The sequence below is a fragment of the Populus euphratica genome, unplaced genomic scaffold (assembly GCF_000495115.2).
Source record: "Populus euphratica unplaced genomic scaffold, PopEup_1.0 scaffold42.1, whole genome shotgun sequence".
Classification (NCBI taxonomy): Eukaryota; Viridiplantae; Streptophyta; class Magnoliopsida; order Malpighiales; family Salicaceae; genus Populus; species Populus euphratica.
In genome coordinates this window covers 1,112,921-1,134,176 of record NW_011499903.1, presented here as the reverse complement: position 1 = coordinate 1,134,176, position 21,256 = coordinate 1,112,921, and the positions used below count along the sequence as shown (strand labels likewise).

General features: G+C 33.6%; 4 protein-coding genes and 1 long non-coding RNA gene across 6 annotated transcripts; 3 read left to right on the top strand and 2 right to left on the bottom strand.

Moving 5' to 3' along the window:
• Positions 1 to 497: 497 nt before the first annotated feature.
• On the top strand, positions 498 to 3,984 carry LOC105133164 (GTP-binding protein Obg/CgtA). 2 transcript variants are annotated; one of them, XM_011037019.1, is made up of 6 exons: positions 498 to 604; positions 1,371 to 1,570; positions 1,701 to 1,809; positions 2,111 to 2,193; positions 2,286 to 2,348; positions 2,464 to 3,984. In XM_011037019.1, the coding sequence occupies exons 2-6, from the start codon at positions 1,436 to 1,438 to the stop codon at positions 3,520 to 3,522; spliced, it is 1,449 nt and encodes a 482-aa protein (XP_011035321.1). In that variant the 5' UTR covers positions 498 to 604; positions 1,371 to 1,435; the 3' UTR covers positions 3,523 to 3,984. The 2 variants fall into 2 exon arrangements, with proteins under 2 accessions (XP_011035321.1, XP_011035322.1); XM_011037020.1 differs by having other exon boundaries at positions 1,343 to 1,570.
• A 2,379-nt stretch (positions 3,985 to 6,363) lies between these two features.
• Positions 6,364 to 8,147, top strand: LOC105133162 (metallothionein-like protein type 2). The gene is made up of 3 exons (XM_011037018.1): positions 6,364 to 6,516; positions 6,657 to 6,737; positions 7,785 to 8,147. The coding sequence occupies exons 1-3, from the start codon at positions 6,452 to 6,454 to the stop codon at positions 7,873 to 7,875; spliced, it is 237 nt and encodes a 78-aa protein (XP_011035320.1). The 5' UTR covers positions 6,364 to 6,451; the 3' UTR covers positions 7,876 to 8,147.
• Positions 8,148 to 8,623: 476 nt separating this feature from the next.
• Positions 8,624 to 10,083, top strand: LOC105133160 (uncharacterized). Its single transcript, XR_843736.1, has 2 exons — positions 8,624 to 8,783; positions 9,637 to 10,083. It is a non-coding gene; the product is annotated as an uncharacterized LOC105133160 (long non-coding RNA).
• On the bottom strand, positions 9,919 to 12,558 carry LOC105133161 (outer envelope pore protein 16, chloroplastic-like). The gene is made up of 6 exons (XM_011037017.1): positions 12,302 to 12,558; positions 12,159 to 12,210; positions 11,917 to 11,948; positions 11,091 to 11,124; positions 10,903 to 10,970; positions 9,919 to 10,288 (listed from the first exon to the last, which is right to left on the bottom strand). The coding sequence occupies exons 1-6, from the start codon at positions 12,413 to 12,415 to the stop codon at positions 10,148 to 10,150; spliced, it is 441 nt and encodes a 146-aa protein (XP_011035319.1). The 5' UTR covers positions 12,416 to 12,558; the 3' UTR covers positions 9,919 to 10,147.
• Positions 12,559 to 14,459: 1,901 nt separating this feature from the next.
• Positions 14,460 to 17,107, bottom strand: LOC105133159 (glucan endo-1,3-beta-glucosidase-like). The gene is made up of 3 exons (XM_011037016.1): positions 15,958 to 17,107; positions 14,887 to 15,187; positions 14,460 to 14,784 (listed from the first exon to the last, which is right to left on the bottom strand). The coding sequence occupies exons 1-3, from the start codon at positions 17,023 to 17,025 to the stop codon at positions 14,639 to 14,641; spliced, it is 1,515 nt and encodes a 504-aa protein (XP_011035318.1). The 5' UTR covers positions 17,026 to 17,107; the 3' UTR covers positions 14,460 to 14,638.
• Between the last annotated feature and the right edge of the window lie 4,149 nt (positions 17,108 to 21,256).

Below are 21,256 nucleotides of genomic sequence, written 5' to 3'. Positions count from 1 at the left end.
AGTTTAACAGGTGAACTCAAGCTATTTTTTTAATTTTATTATTTAATATTTAATTGATTAGAATTGAGTTTTATATTTTTTTTAATTTACTGTATATGGAGTTATCATCGTGTTATGATCTAGGTTGAAAGTTTAGAAGGTTAGTCCGTGTTGGCTCGGGTCGATTTAATATATTACTATTTCAATATTATTTTTTAAAATATATCTTTAATTTTTATAAATCAAATTATATTTTTACTAATTACTTGGATTCTCTTTGAATTCATTAAACTGGTCAAGTTATATTATATCAATTCTCATACAATTTAATATTTGTAATTTCTAGATATTTTTATTTTGCATGTTAAAAAATACTTTGATTCATCTCTTAGTAACTTGAAATATATTTTTTAAAATTATTTTGATATATGGGTATTAACAATAATATTTTTTTAAATATATTATTTTAATATTTTTCTTTTAAATATTTTAAGAAACATTTATATAGACATGCTCAATATTTCAATTTTCACCACCGCCTCGGACCCTCTCTTTCTCTGTGCTTCAGGACAGTCTCCACTCCCAAGGCCACGCTAACATTGTCTCTCTCAAAGCACACACCAAGGTATCATCTTTATGCTCTAAGATCCTTTTTCTTCTCTTATTTATCGCATTTATATTTTGTATTTTCTTCGTTTCCAGTCGTCTATATGTCTATAAAAGTTGTAGAAAGCATGCCAGGTACAGAGTACAAACTGTTCGCGAAAATTACCGAGTGAAGAAAATAAAAATCTTCTGCTCAATATATTATGTAATTGGGGTCCGAAACTAAGCTGATTGCAGTTGAAGTTGTTGGGCAAGCCAGAGTTAAAAATATGATTATTGATGAAAAATTAATTAAATTTTAAGATTAGTAACGACATTTGAGTTTTACTTAAATTTGTTGTTATTATATTACATTGCTATCTATGGAATCAATTTTTCCTTTTTAATGAATCGATTTTTCCTTTTTAATTTTAGTAGTATCTTAAATTCTTGTTCTCATTTGCAGTTGAATTTTCAAATTTTTGTACAGATTGAAGGTTTAATTACAGGATCTTGAATTGCTAGTGATAGTTGCAATTTTGACATGGTTTATAGTGATTTTAAATTTGTTTTTGGGATTATTATATGGAACCATCATGGTTCATGGACTTTAGTGTTATGGGATTTCTCTACAAATGGAAATGCATGAAAGTCTTGTTGCTTTTTTGGCTTTAAAGAATCACAGAGCTCTTGTTGATTCTGATGATATTAATGTATGATCAATTTTTATCATTCATCAACCTTTTCTTTTGAATTTTCTTCTATCCTCTGCCACCAGTTTTGTATTCGAGCCATTTCTTCTGCAGGTTGCTGGCATGAGCTGAAAATTGAACTCACTGTGGGTCTATTGAAATTAACGACAGAGAGGAAAATGTGGTTACGCTCCATAAAACCCTTTTATTTGTTAAACTCCTTTAAAAAGTCCTCAAAACCTCCATGGATTTTGTCATCTTTGTTGTCTTACACAGACAGCCCTTACTCAAAAGCAAAGGCTTCCCCTTTACAGGTCTGCCATTCCACTGTTATCATTTTCTTTTATACACTTTTACTCCCCTGTACCTGGACAACTCTGTATATAATCTTTTCACTTTTACTGCTTGCCATCTTAGTGATGGGATACTTGGGGCTTTGTGCAGGAAACCAGAATGAGAGACAGGTTTAATGTAAATGCTAGAGGAGGTGATGGGGGCAGTGGTTGCTCCAGCTTTCGCCGTAGCAGACGTGACAGGTATGGCAGACCTGATGGTAAGTTTCTACTACATTTCAGTGTCTATAATCATTATTTGGAAACGTAAGTTTGTTTTATTACTCTACCTACCATGCTTTGTATAGTAATGTTGCAGTCATTAGTTTAGTAAGACATATTTCATTCATCCACCATTCAGTAATTTCAAAGTTTTCTTTCTCGTTATAAAGTTTTATAAATTCTCTCCCTCAACATGTCTTTTTTCTTTTTATTTGATGACCAAAGAAATAAATAAAATGAAATTTAAGACATGTTTCTTATAGCAATACTTTTGGTTCATGCGTGGATTTAATTATGTAGGTGGAAATGGTGGTAGAGGGGGAGATGTGATTTTAGAATGTTCTTCTGCAGTTTGGGACTTCAGCGGTTTGCAACATCACATTGTACTTAATCCTTGAATTACAGACATTTTCAATCATAGAGCTTGGTCTTCTGGCATTAAGAGATCTGATTTCTAATCATGTTTATCCTGCAGATTGCAGCAAAAGGGGGTCATGGAGCCTCTAAGAATATGATAGGATCTCGGGGGGAGGATAAGGTGTTATTTTTATGCTTTGTTAACCTTGAGATTTTTTAATGATCTTTCTGTTGTTTGGCTGTTTATTTGAAAATGGCAGTGCAGTGGTTCCTTAAAAAGAAATTTTTTCTGGTAGGTTGTTCAAGTACCTGTTGGCACTGTGATTCATCTCATAAAGGGTGAGGTTCCATCTATTGTAGAAAACTGTTCTACGACAGATTTGGACCCCTGGGACATTCCAGGCAACCTTGACACTGACCAGTCAGATAAGAATGTGGAACTGGCTGAAGATGTCGTGTCATTGGATTGCACTAGTGGCTTATCACCTTGTGGTGCAGGGACAATAAGCAAACAAGCCCCTCAATATGAGTCAATAGGGGTGGAAGATATACAATATAATGTTGCAGAATTAACAAAACAAGGTCAACGAATAATTGTCGCTCATGGGGGGGAGGGGGGTTTGGGTAACATGTCTCTTGCAAATGTTTCAAAGATTGCCAAGCCTTGCAAGCCTGGCATCAGTAGAAATAGTGCATTAGATCCTGAAACACCCGATGAGGATCGATCCACCCTTAGTTCTGGTTTACCTGGTTCTGAGGCTGTTCTGGTATTAGAATTGAAGAGCATTGCTGATGTTGGATTCGTAGGGATGCCAAATGCTGGTAAAAGTACTCTTCTTGGAGCTATATCAAGGGCTAAACCCGCTGTAGGCCACTATGCCTTCACGACTCTCAGACCAAATTTGGGGAAAGTAAATTTTGAGGACATCTCAATCACAGTGGCTGACATTCCTGGACTCATAAAGGGTGCTTATGAGAATCGTGGACTTGGACATGCTTTCTTGCGGCACATTGAACGCACAAAGGTTTTGGCTTATGTGATTGACTTGGCTGCTGCACTGAATGGTAACAAAGGACTTCCACCATGGGAACAGTTGAAAGATTTAGTGTTAGAGCTTGAGCACCATCAAGAGGGTCTGTCCAATCGGCCAGCCTTAGTAGTGGCAAATAAAATTGACGAGGCAGGTGCTGAAGATGTGTATGAAGAATTGAAAGGAAGGGTGCGAGGTGTTCCTTTGTATCCAGTGTGTGCTGTCTTGGGGGAGGGGGTACCGGAGCTAAAAGTTGGTCTTAGGATGCTCATGGATAGCAGAGAATCACAGAGACTGATTTTAGAAAACATTGATTGTTCTTGATAAGTTTAATGGAGATAGTGAATCTAAAGTTATGACACGCTGCTATAGAAAATTTTTGCCCAGCATAGCACACTAATAACAGCTCGGGGCTTCTTCAAAAGTGCTATTTTTTGGCTGCAACTCATCTGGTAAGTGGTAATTGAAGTTTCTGCTGGAACGAGTTTTGCTTCTCTTTCTACTGTTTATCAGTTGAAACTTGGATACTGTAATTGTTTCAAATACCTGTGAAGTTCATGTGCCTAATCCACGCTCTTCATATCAAACTCAGATACGATGATTTAAATATTACCTCCTAGCTCCAAGGTTTCTACATGAGGTATACTTAATCCATGATAGCCAACATATATTTCCATAATTTTATTAGCATGGAACAAAGTTTCACTTGCGGTGCTTGCATTTGCAAAGTTTAGTTATAGCTTTTAACTGAGAAGGCAGCAGAATACACGACGAGTGATTTTTTCTTGTTCTGGTTTTCTGGCATTGGATGCGGGCATTTGACATCAATTGTTCCTCGATTTCTATCTGATTTCAGTTTTTGTTGAGTTTCCAGTGCCCTTGTTTCTGTTGTTACAATGGTTTTATGCGCTAGTAACAGTCTAACAGAGTTCGCTGTGAGAGCCACCCTATATGTATGAAAGGAAGCTCCATTCAAAAAGCTCACCGTATGAGCTAGTAACAGACAATCCTGCGTCCCAAGGTCATAGCGAGTCAACTCTTAACGCATCCATCTATTTCTCGTATGTGCTTGACTAGAGTTTCCCTTCTGCTCCTCTGTACTTTTTTCATTAGAGATTTTAGGAGCACAGCTCCAACATCAAACGGGATTCTCCTTCCGTGCATGAAACAGGATATCAATTGATAATTGGTATTGCAAGTGCTTGTGAATACAGAGTTGCTGGAGCTCTTAAATGGCTGAAAAATGAAGGTCCAGTGCTAAGCGTGGCGGAAACTGCGGGACTTGTCATGCACTTTGTTTTTGTGGTGTCCTTACAGGGCAAGTCATATGCTAAAAGAAATGCCGACAAATGCAAAAGCATTGAACATCAGTAGTGGATTTCAGCATCATCGGCCTCTAGTCTATAGTTCCACCTCTCTCTTATGCACATGGACTCATTTCAGATCAGGAATATGAACATGGCCTCTAGTCACGTCTAGCAAAAGTTAGCCTTGAAACAATATATTATATTACGCAAACAGGAAAAACAAATCAGACCTTTTATAGAAGAGAGAATAGTAAACAAAATTTGGAGTTTGAAGAGAATAATTCACTCCCTAAAGCAAGCTCCACTATCGAAGGACACGGGGCATTCAAGCCCCACTGCACACTAACAACGGGAATCATTGCCTCTCTTATCCACCGTTTCATTCATCCTTGTCATATGACCTGAGAAACGCAGGGCTCAAAGCATCCACAAGTCCTTGATTGCACGAAAAAAAAAAAAAGGTTGTTCTTTTCCTGTTGACATGAAAAAGAAAAACAAAAGACCATTAATTGCTACATGAAAAAGAGAAGTCTCACCGTGTTCTAAGGAATTGAAGATGAGGTGGTCGAAGAGGAACATCAAGACCAGATATCATTACAGATAGCAGTCTTTTTGCAGCATAAGTGAAAAGGGATCCAGGAGCTAGTGGATTTTCGGACCAGAAGCCCTCTTACACTTCCCTGCAGTACTGTATCTAAACTGTAGAAAACATAACTCCATTATTGATTCCTTTCTTGCATTCGATGAATTTGCACGAACCCAAGTTTGAAGTAGACGTACGTCCCTGTAACGTAGACCAGGATCCATTACATCTAACACAGAAAGGTGACATCCAGCCGAGTAGTGACTGATAGCGAAATATTAATCAGCATCAAATTAAACCATTATAAACGATTAATTGTTTTAAAAATGTTTTTGAAAAAACTTAATTATTTTTTATTTTTTAAATTAATATTTTCAGATTATTTTAATATTTTAAAGTAAAAAATAATTTTAAAAAATTAAAAAAATATATTATTTTAATATATTTTCAAGTAAAAAAACACTTTAAAAAATTACAATTACTGTACTTTTAAAAAATTCCCCGTGAGACTTGACAAAAGTGTGATCAACCAAGTAAATTTCCATCTGACAAGCTTAATCCCTTAGCCTTGTGATGATCGTATTTAATCAAGCAAGGCGTTTGAACCACTGGGAAAAAATAATAATTTCAGGAAGGAAATTTTTTTCATTTCTTGTATAGGTACAATTTTTGCAGCACCAGTATGATGAATATGACTATTTGTGCACGCTAAAGTATCATGTTAATTAAACAGGAAAATTAGTGATGCATAATTTAAGAATATGAAGTCGATCTAGTGTCTAAAACAAAAGAGCATGTCAAATGTTGAAAAATATAGGATTGATCTCTCTTTAAAGCAGCATGGTTCATCATGCATCATGCTTTCTTGGTTTCTTAAAGGCATTCGATACCCCCACGCTGGATGGATAAGCTCTCTCCTTCCATTCCATGATTAGACCCCTCACTCAATAATGGTTAAGATTTATCTTTTTTGGGAGTTTTTTTTTATATTTATATTTTTTTATGTTCTAAAAGTATATTTTTTTTAAAAATATTTTTATTTTATTCTATTTTATGAAGTGAATAAAGTTTTTTAAGCATCAAATTAATCTACTTCTGTTTAATTAATGTGAAAGTTATTTTGTAATTTCGATGAAAAGGATAAGTAACGACGAAAGAGAGGACAGTGCCCTTATCAGATATTCTCTATTGCAGACGCTATTGACCTAAGATTTAACCACGTGTATGGTGGATATTGACTACCCTTTGCCTAAACTACTCTATAAATGGCAGGTAAGGGCGGAGCCTTATAAATCATCCTAAGCTGAGTGCATTAAGTTTCCAAGTAAAATCCCTTAATTTTATCGTACTTTTCCAGCAGAAAATGTCTTGCTGCGGAGGAAAATGTGGCTGTGGCTCTGGCTGCAATTGCGGCAGTGGCTGCAATGGGTATTCCTTTCCTCTTTTGGAAAATATTAATTTGCTGATCCTGTTAACATGCTAGTATTATTATTATTAATTGCTTCATAAAATTCCAAATGAATCTGACTCTCAGCTTTTCTGTTCTTGTAATGTTATCCTCTTGGCAGATGCGGCATGTACCCAGACTTGGGTTTCTCTGAGACCTCCACAACTCAGACAGTCATAGCTGGTGTTGCTCCGGTTAAAATGTACGTGCCTACCGCCACCGGTCACAGTGCGTAGTTGATACCATAGTTATGAAACCTACTTGACGGGTCAGCCCTGTTACCGGCTGGATCCTGGCCCACCTAGGTTTTATTTCGAGCTCGTTTGGAGCTGGGCTTTTTTTTATCATGACAAAAAAGAAAAGAAATGCACGTCGTTTTTTGGTTAAAAAGTTAGATCCTGGTGCGGAATTATGGGTTGACTTGTCAACACAGTCTAAGTCCAGAGTCGGGTTTCGACTCGGTTTGGATATGGTTTGGTTCTTTTACTTTTGGTTTATAAAATAATAATTAAACAAAATAGGTTGGTTTTTTTAAAAATTTAATTAGTTTAATTAGGTTTTTTATGGTCAAGTTTTTTCGATTTAATCAATTTTTTTATAATTTTTTTCACCCCTACTAAATAGATGGAATGTGGATTGTTGCGGGCTTATCGGTTATTACAATGGTAGCTGAAAATTTAAGTTGAATTTGATAGCCTACCAGGTCTCAGTATTTTATATCTACTACATATGTCAGACTCATGTTACTATAGATATGGCTAACCATCACATCCAAGCGTGTTATGTTTGGTACGTTGTCCGGTCGTATCTCTGTTGGGCAATTCATGTTTATAATTTTGACTGTTTTTTTTTTAAAAAATCCATCAACATGCATGTTTTTCTCCTTTTATCTTCATTATTTATTTATTAAAAAAAAACAAAAAGACTCCCAATTTAAAAGTTCAAATTTTATGTCTTGAATAACAAATTAATATTTATATTGTAGTTAAAAAAATTTTAATTAATCATTTTATCTTTTATTATTTTTTAATGTAAAATGTAGTCTATTAAAAAATACAATTTTACTCTTAACTGCTTGCTTAATATGTTTTTTTTAATATATTTTTTCAATTCACAGTAATTTATAACTGGATGCACAATAAAAGGATGAACAATAGCATGCTGACTGAGCTAAATTACTTAATTTCATTGATCACAGTTCCATTTGACAGGGATATAAAGTAATGATTAGCAGCTACTGGTACTGCAGGTTCTGTGAGGGGTCCAAGATGAGCTTCGGTGCTGAGAATGACTGCAAATGTGGGTCCAACGGCACCTGTGATCTATGCTCCTGCAAATGAGGAAACGTAGCCGCATGGCTCGAACCAGACAGTCATATGGCCTCTTATAAATAAAAAGGAGAAGTTATTTCTGATATAGTGCTTGGTATAAATAAAAGTGCAGCTAGCCATGGGTTGCTCGAATCCTTTATGTAGGATCTCATTTGATGGCTACTGCTCTGTTCGTGTTTTGTGTTTCCCTCCTGCTTTGTTGGTTTCACTGCAAGGAGTTTTTATTTATGTCTTCAGTTCTTACTGCAGTGAAATACTAATATCAGTTGAATTATGAATTATGACTTATTAACAAGAATTTTCATTTGCTCTGAAATGATGCAGTTGATAACCGTATCTTCTTGCAATGATTTACGTTTGGCCCAAATACGTATAAGAATTCTTGCCTTGTGTAATAGCCAGGTCAGGTCCCCTAATTTATTTTATTATAAAATATTGGTATTACATATTCATGGCATCCTCTTAACAAAACCTAAAGAGTATGGAAAAGGTATTGTAGCCCAGGATTTTAGTGTATTGTGAATAGAATTATGCAGGGATAATTTCATTTTTTTTTTATTGTTTTACAGTAAAATAATATTATTTCTCTAAAATCAGAATTCAATTAATTGGTTTGTAGAGGTATTTTTGAATTTTTATTTTCTAGAAGCATACGAATTGGCTTTAAAAGCAAGTTTCTTTAATTAGTGGTTTTTTTACTACTTTTATCATGGCTTTTTTGTATTATTAACAAGTTGAGAGGAGCAATTTAGTATTTTAATAATAATAAAGAAGAAGAAAATAGTTCCAAGCTAATTGTAGGGTGGTTCCTATCTGCTTGGACTGCTACGTATTGTTTTCTGCTTTCTCTTGGGTGCAACTTCTTAAGTTTCTCCGGTTTGTTATGCTCCTTCCAGCAACTTTTAGTTCTTGGACTGGTAATCTGTTTGCCAAATACATCTTCAGTGGCTCATTTATCATTGTCGATGTCTTGATGTTATGTTTTGTCTAATTCTTCTGGGACTCTTCCATCCAGTTCTGCTACTTGTATTTCATCTGCAGATTCCTTTTTTCAAATGCAGTAATAAAAACTATAATCTGTTTCTTGTATTATCAAAGCAACGAAACAGAAGAAGTAATATTTGCTAATTAGATGTTGTGTTGTTCACATTGTCACATACTATGATGTGTTGGTATGAGAGATGAACGCGTTTGGTTGAGTGCTTGCAGACAAATCTAGTTCTTTTTGTCAATAACTTTTGAGTAAATTATAATTTAGTCCATGTGGTTTTGAAATCATAATTTAGTTCCTTGATCAAAGCTGATTGTATTTTGAAGAAATACATAATTTGCTACTTCTTTTTGAAATTACCCTTTTCAAAAGCCCATTTTAAGAAAAACACAGTTCAATTGTCGTGAAAAATCCGGCAGGACTAGCTGCATGAAAATATTGATTTTCTTAAACCAAGAGATGTACTTTTTAATATTTTGTGTTTTGTATTTTGAAGTGTTGTTTCCAGTTTTTTGCTACGGTTGAGATTATGTTTTGAAAATGTTTTTAAAAATATTCGAATCTTTTTAATTTTAAATTAATATTTTTTTATATATATTTTTAGATATTTTAATATGCTAATATCAAAAATAATTTTTAAAAAATAAAAAAATATATTATTTTAATATATTTTAAAATAAAAAGCACTTAAAAAACAATATTACCACGTTCCTAAAACACACTGACAAGAGCAAACTCTATGGTAAAACAATAGCAAATCTGATTCAACTCGTGAACAGGGAGCAGCAATGAACGTTGCTGTAAATGATCATTAAAGGGCATTGTTTTGCAGTTATTAGCAAATGAAAGAAGAGGATGAATATCAGGTACCATGTAAACTAGCTAGACCGTGATGCTATACCGTTCACAGGGTTTTTTTCCTCCCTTGCTAATAACTACTTATATGAACATTTCATTTTTATATCTAAGCATTCCAAAGATTTTCAACATTGGTGTTTGAAAAGGCGACTTTTTATTCAGAGAAGAACACTTGCGGGAAATAGATGGAAACAAATCATTGCATCAATGTCAGTTTCCTTGCATATTTTTACTTTAACATGAAAATCAACATAGTTTTTAATGCTTCCTCACAGCAGTTCAGTGAGATAGGGGAAAGTTTATACATTTCCATGATCATGTGAGCTTGTTGAGGAATGTTGATGCAGTTGCAATGGCATCCCCAGCAATGGCATCAATCATAGTAATGTCTTTATTCTTGTTACTGGCAGCAGAAATTATACATTTCCATGATCATATGAGATAGTTGAGGAATGTTGATGCAGTTGCAATGGCACCCCCAGCAATGGCATCCATTACAATATTGTCTTTATTCTTGTTACTGGCAGCAGATATCAGAGCTCCTGTCAAAGCACCTCCAAGCATGGCATTCTTCTGCAATGGATTCAATGGCCGAACAAATACCGTTAGAAGTAAAGCTGTTGAATAGAAATAAGAGTATATACATATATTCGGAAAGTATAAGTTGGATGCTCACACAGCATGCATTGCGCACAGACACACACACACACACACACACACACATGCTCTGTTGTATCAGAAAAGGACTGACACTGGAACTCTAAGTTCCAACATCATGTTAACCATCAACCAGCAAATAAAGTTTTATGCAGAATGAAATTGAATGACCAAAATAATCTTAGTTGCAATAGTTTTATGGAGTAAAAAGCGGTGCGTATTTATACAATTCAAGCCACAGATTTTGTCTTTGAAAACTTAGTTTATCACACATATCCTTCTAATTTTGGCAAGATGCACACCAGCAGAAGTAGCAATCATTTAGCGCAGCAAACATGATCTGTCCCCAAAAATTGTTCTCGGGTCTCACAATCAAAGTAGATGCAAACTCAAGTGTTCTTGAGAAAGAAGGATTATAACTGGAAAAGAAAAGGTTAAAAGAACCAGCAACCTCGTTGTTGAATTCTCTTATGATTATATTCGGACCCCATTGAGACTATAGTTCATATAGTAAGGTACAAACAACGTACCCAGTCATGAGTGCCACGAATTCTCTCCATTCCATATTCCATCCCAACATACATGCCAGCAACAGTTCCTGCACATTCAGTATGAGAAATTCTTAAAGCTGTTTAATTTTACCGACACAAGGCAACTGAAGAATTTCCCTAACAGAAAAGGTTGGCTAAATATAGTATGCAAGGCAGCACATACGAACCCCAATAAGCACCTTCCTTGCACATCTTCTTCAACTGCAACAACAGCAATTACATTAGTATGAAAGAGAGAATTTTTTGCATTCTTCACTTGTTGCTACCTTGACTATCAACTCAAACTAGCTACCAGAAATCTTCTAGGCTAATTTTGTTCGACCATCAACAACTATTCCCTACATATTTGGTTTGAGTTGTCCCGTGAGACAATTCGAACTTCAAAATCAACAATTACCCATAATCCAAAAGGCTGCAGCTGACTTTAGTCCTCTACAGGAACCCCAACTCTCAAGATGATGCTTCACATTGAAATGCAACCATAAGACATCCCTAGTGGAAAATGAAACTTTGTGGCTACCTTTTTACCAAAGAGTATGAAGCAGCAACTGGCCTCACACAAATTTCGAAATACCATCATTCCATGGCTACCATTTGGCTAGTGCATGTCATTAACAAAAGCTGGTTAATGATCTTCCTAGAATAACCAGAGTCTTACATCGTTCTTGGATATCTAGGGCAATTGCAGATATATACAAATATCAAGAAGACTAAACTAAGAAGAGCAGGTAAAGCATGTAGCCGCATTTGAACATATCCATCATGGATCGGAGAATTTATAGATGGAGGAAACATTAGTCGATGATATGACTATTAAATCAACTCGTTCTTCCACTGATTTCAAATTGGCATCGGTTCATCAACAAATGTAACTTGAGAAATCTGAACAAATTGCAGACTTGTATTATAGTATGCAAGACATAACTCACTAACATCACCAAAAACAATTGGAGGAGCGTAAAGCATAATTATTTCCTATATATGTATGCTCACCGAATGCTCAATCTTGCGACCTGAGAAATTCCCTGCAAAAAACCAGCCGGTTACTGTAGTCTAGAACTGGTAATCAGATAAGATTAGTAGTGATTAACTGATTTTGTGTGCAATATGATCTGATAATCTAAACACAATATACTCCTGTAGATAACCAAAAACATGCTTCTTAATTATACGATGACACCTTCTTATAATTCACGTGAGTTTGAAAGAAAATACGAGAGAATCAGATTGAGCACCTCCTTTGACGACATGGTATGCATCCTCAGCAAGTGATTTAGTTGCTGCAACCTGAAACAAAACATGGCAAATGGTACGCAGTTCAAGAAATGGAGAGAAACAAATTAAAGAACAGAGAAATTAAAGGAAGAACTATACGTACGGTGCCAATCTTCAAGAAACCATCAACGGTGACATTGAGGAAGGGATTGCCCGTGTCGATTGCCACATTAAGTTTTGGAGTTGCGAAAGAAGCCCCGAAACTGCTTCTTGGCATATTGATTCTTTCTTGTTTCTCTTTCTTCTTCGCTTCAATTCTTCGACCTCAGCTTTCTAGCTCTAGACGATATTTGTGTTCGTGATTAGTAGTAACTTTTGTGTCGGCAAAACAGAGAAGGATGGATTGTTTATTTTGTTCTCATGCAGTTAAGATAGATATTTATAAAAAAGTAACAATTTAACTTTAAATAAATAAATAAAATATATATATATATATATATATTATCAGGTAGGTTTTTTAATTAATGTGTTTTTTTTGTTTTTATAAAAATATTTTTTTATCAGTACCATGATTTTTGAATAAAAAACTAAAAACCATTAAAATAAATATTTATAAAAATCTCAATCAATAATTTATCTTTTCAATCATAACTCTCTTTCATTCTTCTATTATTATTATTTTTTATGAAAATTATTGCTTTTTAAATAGAAATTTATTATGTTAAAAGCAAGGCTTAATAAAAAATAGAAAAAATATATTTATTATAAAAAAATTATATAAAACTTTTACAATAAAAAATAATAATTATTTTATTTTATTCTCATTTAATATTTATGAGCATATTTTTTTTATAAACTTTGCATATTAGGTTCACATATAATAATTCATAAATTAATTTTTAATATTATCTTAAAGAACTAAAATCTTATTTGAAAACTTGGAGAAGTGTGGATAATTTTTTAAATATCATTATTTATTTATAGTGAATTTTATTTAAAATAAAAAAGTAATTAAAAATAAAAGATAATATAAAAAAGGCCAGGGGTGGACATATATAAAAAGAAGCAAATGATAACATATAAAATGGTGCTAATATAATTCGAGAGGATGAAATTATAAAAATATAAAATTTGTTGGAAAAAAAAAATCGAAACTCGTCGTTTATAGTGAATTGTGCCCTCTTCTACAGTAAGTTACGATGAAATGGGATTTTGTTTTATTATTGTAGCCATAATTATAATTATAATTGTAATTGTAATGTAACATATTACTTGTTTGTTCAGTCGCTTATGAATTAAGGATCGAGTCAATTAAAGATATATATAATTTGACCGGGTCTCCTCCTCTTCAAAACCTCATAAGCTTAGCGTTCGGCGGTGGTGGAGGAAGCGGAGGTGATCGTACATTTTGGGTTCCGTTTCTTAGGTGCACTCCACATGTTCAACTACGAATGAGATAAGATAACATTATGTGCCTGTTTGGAACGTGGTGTCCACAGAATTTTAAATTTTTATTTATTTTATATTTTTATATCGATGTTAATATATTTATAAATAAAAATATATTAAAAAATAATTATTATTTCACTCAAAGACATGCTTAAGCATCCCTAAAAATTTCTAATTTAACCGTTTCTTTTATTTAAAATTCAACTATTTAGGAGGGCGGTTCAAATATATGTGCATTAAAATTTATTTTTTATTAAAAATTAATTATTTTTTTAGTTTATTTTAGTATACTAATATTAAAAATAAAATTTTTAAAAAATATATTATTTTAATATTTTTAATACGATCCTTTACAATATTTTTAATGCGGTCCTTTACAACGAAATTGACATTCGTCAATTTTTTTTTAAAAAAAGTTACCGAACAAAACGCAAGGGATAAAAACAAAACTAAAATAATTAAAAATTTTGTTTAGCATCCATAATATCACCCCCGCCAGTTCTGTCCAATCCCATAGGTTGGTGTGCCTGTCTATAATCAATTTTCTTTCCATTTATGTTAAATACTTTACTAAAACACCATAAAATACCACCTCTTAGTCAAAAAAAGTTGGCAACCACCGACGCCAATGCTAAAAGAAAAGGGCAAGTTAATTTTTATTTTTATTTTTGTTATTTTCCCTTTTTATATTATTACATCTTAAAATCCATAGGAACTTTTTTTTTATGAAGAATGTTTTCCTTGAACCTGTACTCAATACATGTATCATAAATTTTAGAAAGTGACATTGAATCCATAGGTTCTTTGTTTTTTTTTTTTTTTTGAATTTCATGAATTTTTTATCTAATAAATTTGTTAAAAGAATCGTATATTTAAACCGATCTCTTTTGTTTTGGTTTTAACTCGGGCACAAAGATACATCGTCTCGCCATACCGGATCAAACAATAGTGAACCTACCCGTCCAATTAAAGCCCAAAAATAAATGAAAGGCCAACTGCCCAACCACCATTTAAGCCCACTACAAGGCAAGAAACAAGCGGCTCCTCCATACTAAAAAAGAAAAAAGGGGATACACATCAAACCAGAAGCCACTATAAGAATCTCTTCAACGGTGCAGTACAATCTCCTCGAGATTCCCGCTACCGACTTTTGCTGCCACTTTAGCCCATCGAACGGATAATCACACGCCTCGTAACCTTCCACCACAATATACGTCACACAAGACAGCTTTTAGCCACACAAATCAAAGTGCTTTTTATTTTTTTAACGAGGTGAGGAAGAAGGCCAGGAGAGCTTACTTGGGTCAATGGAGGTGAGCACTCCAGTGTGGTTGAAATCACAGTCGAAGTCATGACGACCAGAGGCCTGATAGAAGGCATTCATTGCATATGATGCATGTGACTTCACAGTATCAGGGACAAAGCAAGGCCCCCCTTGTTGTATGGGCTTGCAATCAACTCCATTGCTACACACGTAATCGATGTTCTTCTGTAGCGCGTCATCACTAGCGTCTGATTTTGGCACGCACCACCGCCTCTCCCTCCCGGGACTAGACGATGATGGGGCATCCGCTGCCGTACCGGATGTCGGAGCCAGTGCCTTTGACGTGCAAGAGAACAGACCACACGGTCACGATGGAATCCCAATTCAAAATTTAAAATCTTGAGAGCACTATGCAGCAATGATATTATATTAGCCTAAAGTGCCTCACCAAAATAATTCAAAACAATATATTCCTTTCATAAAAAATAAAAAACCATAAAGGGCAGGACACTTGTCCTCGCATATTATTTAAAATAATATATATATTATTTTAACAAAGAAAATACTGAAACCATTATCAAACCCAACAACGAATAGATAAGTAACACGACATTTGTCCTCGCACCGCACAGCACAAAAGCTGCGTAGTGTCAGATCTTAACTTGAAAAATCAGCTTCTAACTAGACCCTGTTTCTAGCTGCATGTATTTTTCCTGGAGTTTCAATAATACTAAGAATAATTTTAAAAAATATTATTTTTATATATTAAAAAAATAATTTAAAAACAATCGTAAGTACGGATAGCCCAATGGGCGTTTAGCCAAAACGCATCCCATTCTGAATCCCTTACACGTTATAATAACCTAGAAATAAAATAAAACTCTTATATACATCATGACTTAAATATATCATACCACAAGAAATTGACAACTCTCAGCCTACCATCAAAGGAGTAATAATGAATTTTTAGTGGTGAATTAAGTGGGAAAATCATCCAGCTGTAATTAATTAAAGCCATTAAAGAGCAGCGAAGAGAAATTGATTACCTCTACTGATGTTTTGTTTCCGGTAATTAAAAGGAGTAAAGATGAAGTTTTAGAAATTACCTTGTCATTGCGTAAAACTCCAACATCATAAACCGGGGTAAGATCCGGCTTGAACAACCCGAAATTCCTCTCTGAAACCGAGGGTTTAAGATTCTCGTTAAACAAAGAGAAAACGTAAGTCTCGAAAGTTCTATTAGGCATCAGAGGCGTTCCTTTTCCTGAATTCACGTGCTTCACGAGGTTCTTGTTGTACGAGATCGCGTTCTCCATGCTTACACCAGGTTGATTCGGGTCACCCACGGACGGCCAACCCGTTTCCGCCACCACAATGTCAACATCACCATAACCCAACCTCTTCATCGCCGAATAAACCGCATCAAGCTGAGCATCGAACATGTTGGTGTAATTGTTTCCCGTCGCCGCGTCGAAAACTCCGCTGTTTGGCTTAAACAGCGCGTAGTTTAAAGTCTCTGCCTTGAATCCAAAATAGGGGTATGGATTAACCATGAAAGGAGACTTTGTCTTGCGGTGATAATCGAGGAACGGAGCAAAAATTCTTTGATCGTACCCTTTTCGAAACCGGCCCGTACTGGGAGGTTCAGATGAGGATAATATACCTAAAGAATGAGGAGTCGCGACGTGAATAGTAGTGATATTAGCAAGTTCAAGTGCTGATGTCAGGGCTTTCATAGCAGGCAAAGTGTGTGCTATTAGAACTTTGTCGGAAGTGGCAAGGACCTCGTTTCCTACTGCAATGTATTTGATGGATGTTTGAGGATGGAATGGTAAGATGTTAGCGGCGATCCAAGATTGGGCAGCAGGGAGCTTGGCAAGAGAAGGGATGTCGCCGTTGCCGACGGTGACAGTTACTGAGATTCCAGTGTTGGCAAAGGCGCGGAGAATGTCCGGGTTGGTGTCAAAGATCTTGACCCGGTCTATGGTGGTTTGAGTTTTAAGGAAGCTAGCTACTTGGGATGGTGAAGGAAGGTTGTTTGCTACGGTCCCGTAGTTAACACCAACTGTGTAGGCGGCGGAGCTGGAGCTGAAGTGGTAGTAGAAAGTGAATAAGAGCAGGAAAAGAGTGCGAGGTTTTGCCATTTTTTCTGAGCTGAGAAAGTGAAGAAGCATTCAGTGAGCGGAGATTGAGAGTTGAGCTGGCTTTGGTAAAGGAGAGTGATTAGCCAGTTTTGCTGTTTCTGGAATTTAGTGTACTGAGGTTGTTTTTTCATTTTGGTTTTTTAAATTTATTTTTAATAATAATATATCAAAATAATTTAAAAATATAAAAGTAAATTAATTTAAATTAAAAAAATATTTTAAAATTTTTTATGACGATGCTCTTAAATTGTGGTAACCGTTAAAAAGCGCCGAGCGTGTAAACGGACTTGGAGCGAAGAACTCCCTGTCTGTAACTCATTTGTAGGGTAGGATCGACAAAGCTAAAAGGAAATCTTTGCATTGATCTTGAGCACATGCAGCGAGAACACTCCAATTATAACCAGCCAGAGTTCTTAAGGAATAGTGCATTTATGTCGTTTAAAATGTTTTTTATTTATAAATAATATTTTTTAAAAAAATTTATTTCTTACATTAATAAATGAAACAATTTAAAAACATTAAAAAAATTAATTTAAAATAAAAATAAAAATTAAACTTTTTAAAAACCCTTTTAAATGTAAAAACAAATAGGATATGAGTTCGTATTGCTGACATAGCACGCGGAGAAGCCACTCATTCAAAGGTGCGAAACTTCGAACTTGGTGCCTCTGGTTTTACACATATTTAAAACAAAATCAAAATCTGTTTCCAAGACAAGATTTCCAAGGCGAGGATTTTTCACAAACTATCTTTAGCTTGTGCGCTGCGTTATTTTCTAGATAATTTGGCAAAAATATTCATAATAAGATGTTGATCTGAAATTATCTCTATCTCAAGTAGCGACTCGAGATTTTTCATCAAATTTTGAAGATTTATAGGCTTTTTAATTACATTTTCGAGATTTTTAACTCTATTTCAAGGTCAAAACTTTTAGCACATTTTTATCAAGATGGGTCTTTTAAAAATGGAAGATAAGGTTGCAGGTTATATGTTGAAGATTTGAAGACATCGAGACCTTATCTTTGTTTATGATTTATATTGTAAAATAACATGAATATAAAAAGTTAAACCTAAGCTCTCAAAATAATCATACGAGGCATTTCATGGATACCACGATATAGAATTTGGTATAGAAGGTATTTTGGGTGTGAGATAAAAAAGTCGTTTGCATGAGTGATTAAGGTAAAAATAATAAGAGCTTCATGTTCATTATATATTTTTTATATATAGATGATGAGGGTTAAAAAAAATAAAAAATATAATATAAATTTATGTAAAATATATTTTTTTGTTTTAACTATATCTAACTAAAATAATAAACTTTTTTTCTTTGCTTGACTTAAATGATATTGAGATTGTTTGACTAGGTTAAACTAACTCTAAATTGTTTTATTGGGTTAATTTAATTTGATTATCAAAATAAATTCAAATTAATTCAATCAAATTCATTTTAAGTAATCTTTTATCTTTACATCGCGGCTACAACAAGGAAGAATGCAAGTAGAGGGCTTACCATGCTATATCACAAACAAAATTAAAAAAAAAAACTTTTAAGATAATTTTTGGTGCTTCCCTCACCAGTCCCTTCCTTTTATTAGCATCAAACTATTAAGTTACCCCCGCGGTACCTTACATGTCTACTGGGTTTGCAGGGTATTCAGTGAGCCGTGGGGATTAATCGTGGTGCGCGCAAGCTAGCTCGAACACCCCATGTAAATAAAAAAAAAAAAAACAATAGAGTGATAATAACAAACCAAAGTAATTGATAAACACTTCATCACTTTTTATTGTCTTCAGACACCAATTAGGAGAAACATATAAACAAAACAAAATAAGAGGTATAATTATATTCTAGGATAAATTTTTATTGCATCTTTTTCTTTTAGTAATAATGAATATTACTTGTAGTTGTTCATTGTTAAATTAAAGCCATAAACATTTAACTGCCACTTGAATTAGAAAATAGTAACAAAATGCTAAAAAAAAATGAGTTTTATTTTCAAATCACATGATCAGCAAGTACTTTTTCAAATCACATTTAAAAGCTAGCTTTTGAAATATGCTAATTGCATTTTATAAAATTTAGCTTTTTCATTTTTTTTGTGAACTTAAATAACAAGTCTTTCTTGTAATTTATTCCAAACCATACAATATTGGTATGAACGGCTCATTTTGTTCCAATATTTAATTGAACTTTCTATTTAGTTTATTTTGGTTTAGAAAGCAACAAATTAAAGTGTTTATAATTTGCTAAAATTATATTGGTTTGATGACTTGCTTGGAATGGTTGTTAAAAATTAAAATTGTTGTAATATTTTTAATTTTTATTATATTAATGATTGTATTATAATCTAGGTATAACTTTCATTATATTTAAAATCTTTATGACATGGGATAAAGATTAAAACCCAAAAAAGTACATAGGTGTGAGGTTTATTATCTTAAAAAATATTAGGGTCTTCTGCTCATCCACATCAATTGGAGGAGATTTAAAAAGATAGTGACCTTGAAAATTAGCTTGAGCTTTGTAAGGATGATGAGTTTTAAAGTCATGGACCTCTATAAATATATGGGAGAAATCAACAATAAGATTCTTTACCTTGTTCTAAAAATAAAGATTCTCCATTTCATTAATAAGTTAATCTCCTAGTTAAGTATTGTACCCTAGTGGCATAAGGTAAATAGTTGAAAAAGCTTAAGTATTTTGATATCAAGCAATACATTGTATTTATTTTCAACAACTTTATCTAATTCAATAATCTTGCTCTTACACTCTACCACCCCTCCTATATACTCTATAGCTTATACATGAATGGATTTAAGATCAATATTAAGTTGATCTCTTTCTTAAAAAGCAAGGTCTTTAAACTTTTTTTTTTTTTGGCTTCTTACTAACTGACCTTAAGCATATTGATCTCACCTTGGGTGCTGGCTAACAAGATACATATTTAATTCCTCTTTACCTCCTGTCTCCTTATAATATGTGACAGTGCCTAGAAATTCTAAAAAGCACTTTTTATTTGGGAGTTGATATAAGTTTATAAACTGCAATATTTAATTTGCTCTTTATCTCATGAAAATTAAAACATCTTAGCAAAATAATGTATTACTATGTCCTATTGATCCAAAACTGGGAGGGCTTCTTTAAATAAAACACTCTTAGTTGCCTCTCTGTGTTGCCAAAATTCAATAAAAGAATAGGTCGGTACCCTACCTTCATTTCAGAAAAGGATATAATCCAAAGCTACCACCAGTAAATACCATAAAACCAGAACTAATACCAATAATGGTATTGCTTTGTCCTGAAACAGGTAAATCAACATCACAAAAAAAAATAGAATATGACTTACTTATATTGATGGTATATGATTAAAAAAAGGACTTAAAGAAGGTGCACTAAAATCAATACTCTTTTTACTTCTCTTGTGAAAAGCATATCTAATTACTATTGAATCCATTATAAGATGCTTCCTCTTATTTACTCTAGAAGGCTCAACGTCCATTTCAACTTTTTTCTTAGAATTTTTAACCTTTTATTGGGTATCCTTTTTTCTCTCCTACTCTTTTTTATTTAATGCTTTCTCCTTCCCTGTTAATGTAGAATAGCCTGAAGGGGAAGAATATTTTTAGTCTCTTTATGAGTTTCCTAAACCACTTGCAATATTACACAAAATACATGAGCATAAGATTGGAACAATTTGAAAATACAATAAATGGTTAGAATTTATATCATATAAACTTTCTTTCAAAGATAGTCATTCAGCTAACTAAAAAATATAATATTTATGGTTACTGAGAAATTTTTTAATTATATTCATCTCACAAGGACTTAGAGAAGAAGTTCTATCATTACTAACTATATTCCAAACTGAGAAACACCTATATACATTGTTTAGAGAGATTATCGACCCCTTATAACTAACTTCTACCCATTCATATCTCTAGTTTTTAATTGAAAGTGATTTAGCTTTAAACATATCATTTAAAGAATTTTGGTTCCTTCTCATAAAAAAGATATAAAGTCAAGCCACATATTTTTTACCCTTAGAGGAATCTGATAAGGCACAATAAAACTTAAATAGTCTCATAATAAAAACTTGACCCCAAAATGTTACATCTTTATCAAAGGCTACCAGTGACATTCAACCACTAAAATATAACTAACTTACTGATTAGTACTTAAAAGTGCATTTTTATCAAGGTTTTATATCATTATTTTGCACTTGAAGTATCAATAACTCCTTAACTAAAGCATGTTTTA

Coding starts and splice junctions, on each gene's coding strand:
- LOC105133164 (XM_011037019.1), top strand. CDS start 1,436: ATGTGGTTACGCTCCATAAAACCCTTTTATTTGTTAAACTCCTTTAAA. Junction 1,571..1,700: donor CAAAGGCTTCCCCTTTACAG/GTCTGCCATTCC, acceptor GGCTTTGTGCAG/GAAACCAGAATGAGAGACAG. Junction 2,349..2,463: donor GATCTCGGGGGGAGGATAAG/GTGTTATTTTTA, acceptor TTTTTCTGGTAG/GTTGTTCAAGTACCTGTTGG.
- LOC105133162 (XM_011037018.1), top strand. CDS start 6,452: ATGTCTTGCTGCGGAGGAAAATGTGGCTGTGGCTCTGGCTGCAATTGC. Junction 6,517..6,656: donor TGCGGCAGTGGCTGCAATGG/GTATTCCTTTCC, acceptor TCCTCTTGGCAG/ATGCGGCATGTACCCAGACT. Junction 6,738..7,784: donor GGTGTTGCTCCGGTTAAAAT/GTACGTGCCTAC, acceptor CTGGTACTGCAG/GTTCTGTGAGGGGTCCAAGA.
- LOC105133161 (XM_011037017.1), bottom strand. CDS start 12,415: ATGCCAAGAAGCAGTTTCGGGGCTTCTTTCGCAACTCCAAAACTTAAT. Junction 10,971..11,090: donor CAAGGAAGGTGCTTATTGGG/GTTCGTATGTGC, acceptor CTGAATGTGCAG/GAACTGTTGCTGGCATGTAT. Junction 10,289..10,902: donor TTCGTGGCACTCATGACTGG/GTACGTTGTTTG, acceptor AATCCATTGCAG/AAGAATGCCATGCTTGGAGG.
- LOC105133159 (XM_011037016.1), bottom strand. CDS start 17,025: ATGCTTCTTCACTTTCTCAGCTCAGAAAAAATGGCAAAACCTCGCACT. Junction 15,188..15,957: donor GAGTTTTACGCAATGACAAG/GTAATTTCTAAA, acceptor TGCACGTCAAAG/GCACTGGCTCCGACATCCGG. Junction 14,785..14,886: donor GCTCACCTCCATTGACCCAA/GTAAGCTCTCCT, acceptor TTGTGGTGGAAG/GTTACGAGGCGTGTGATTAT.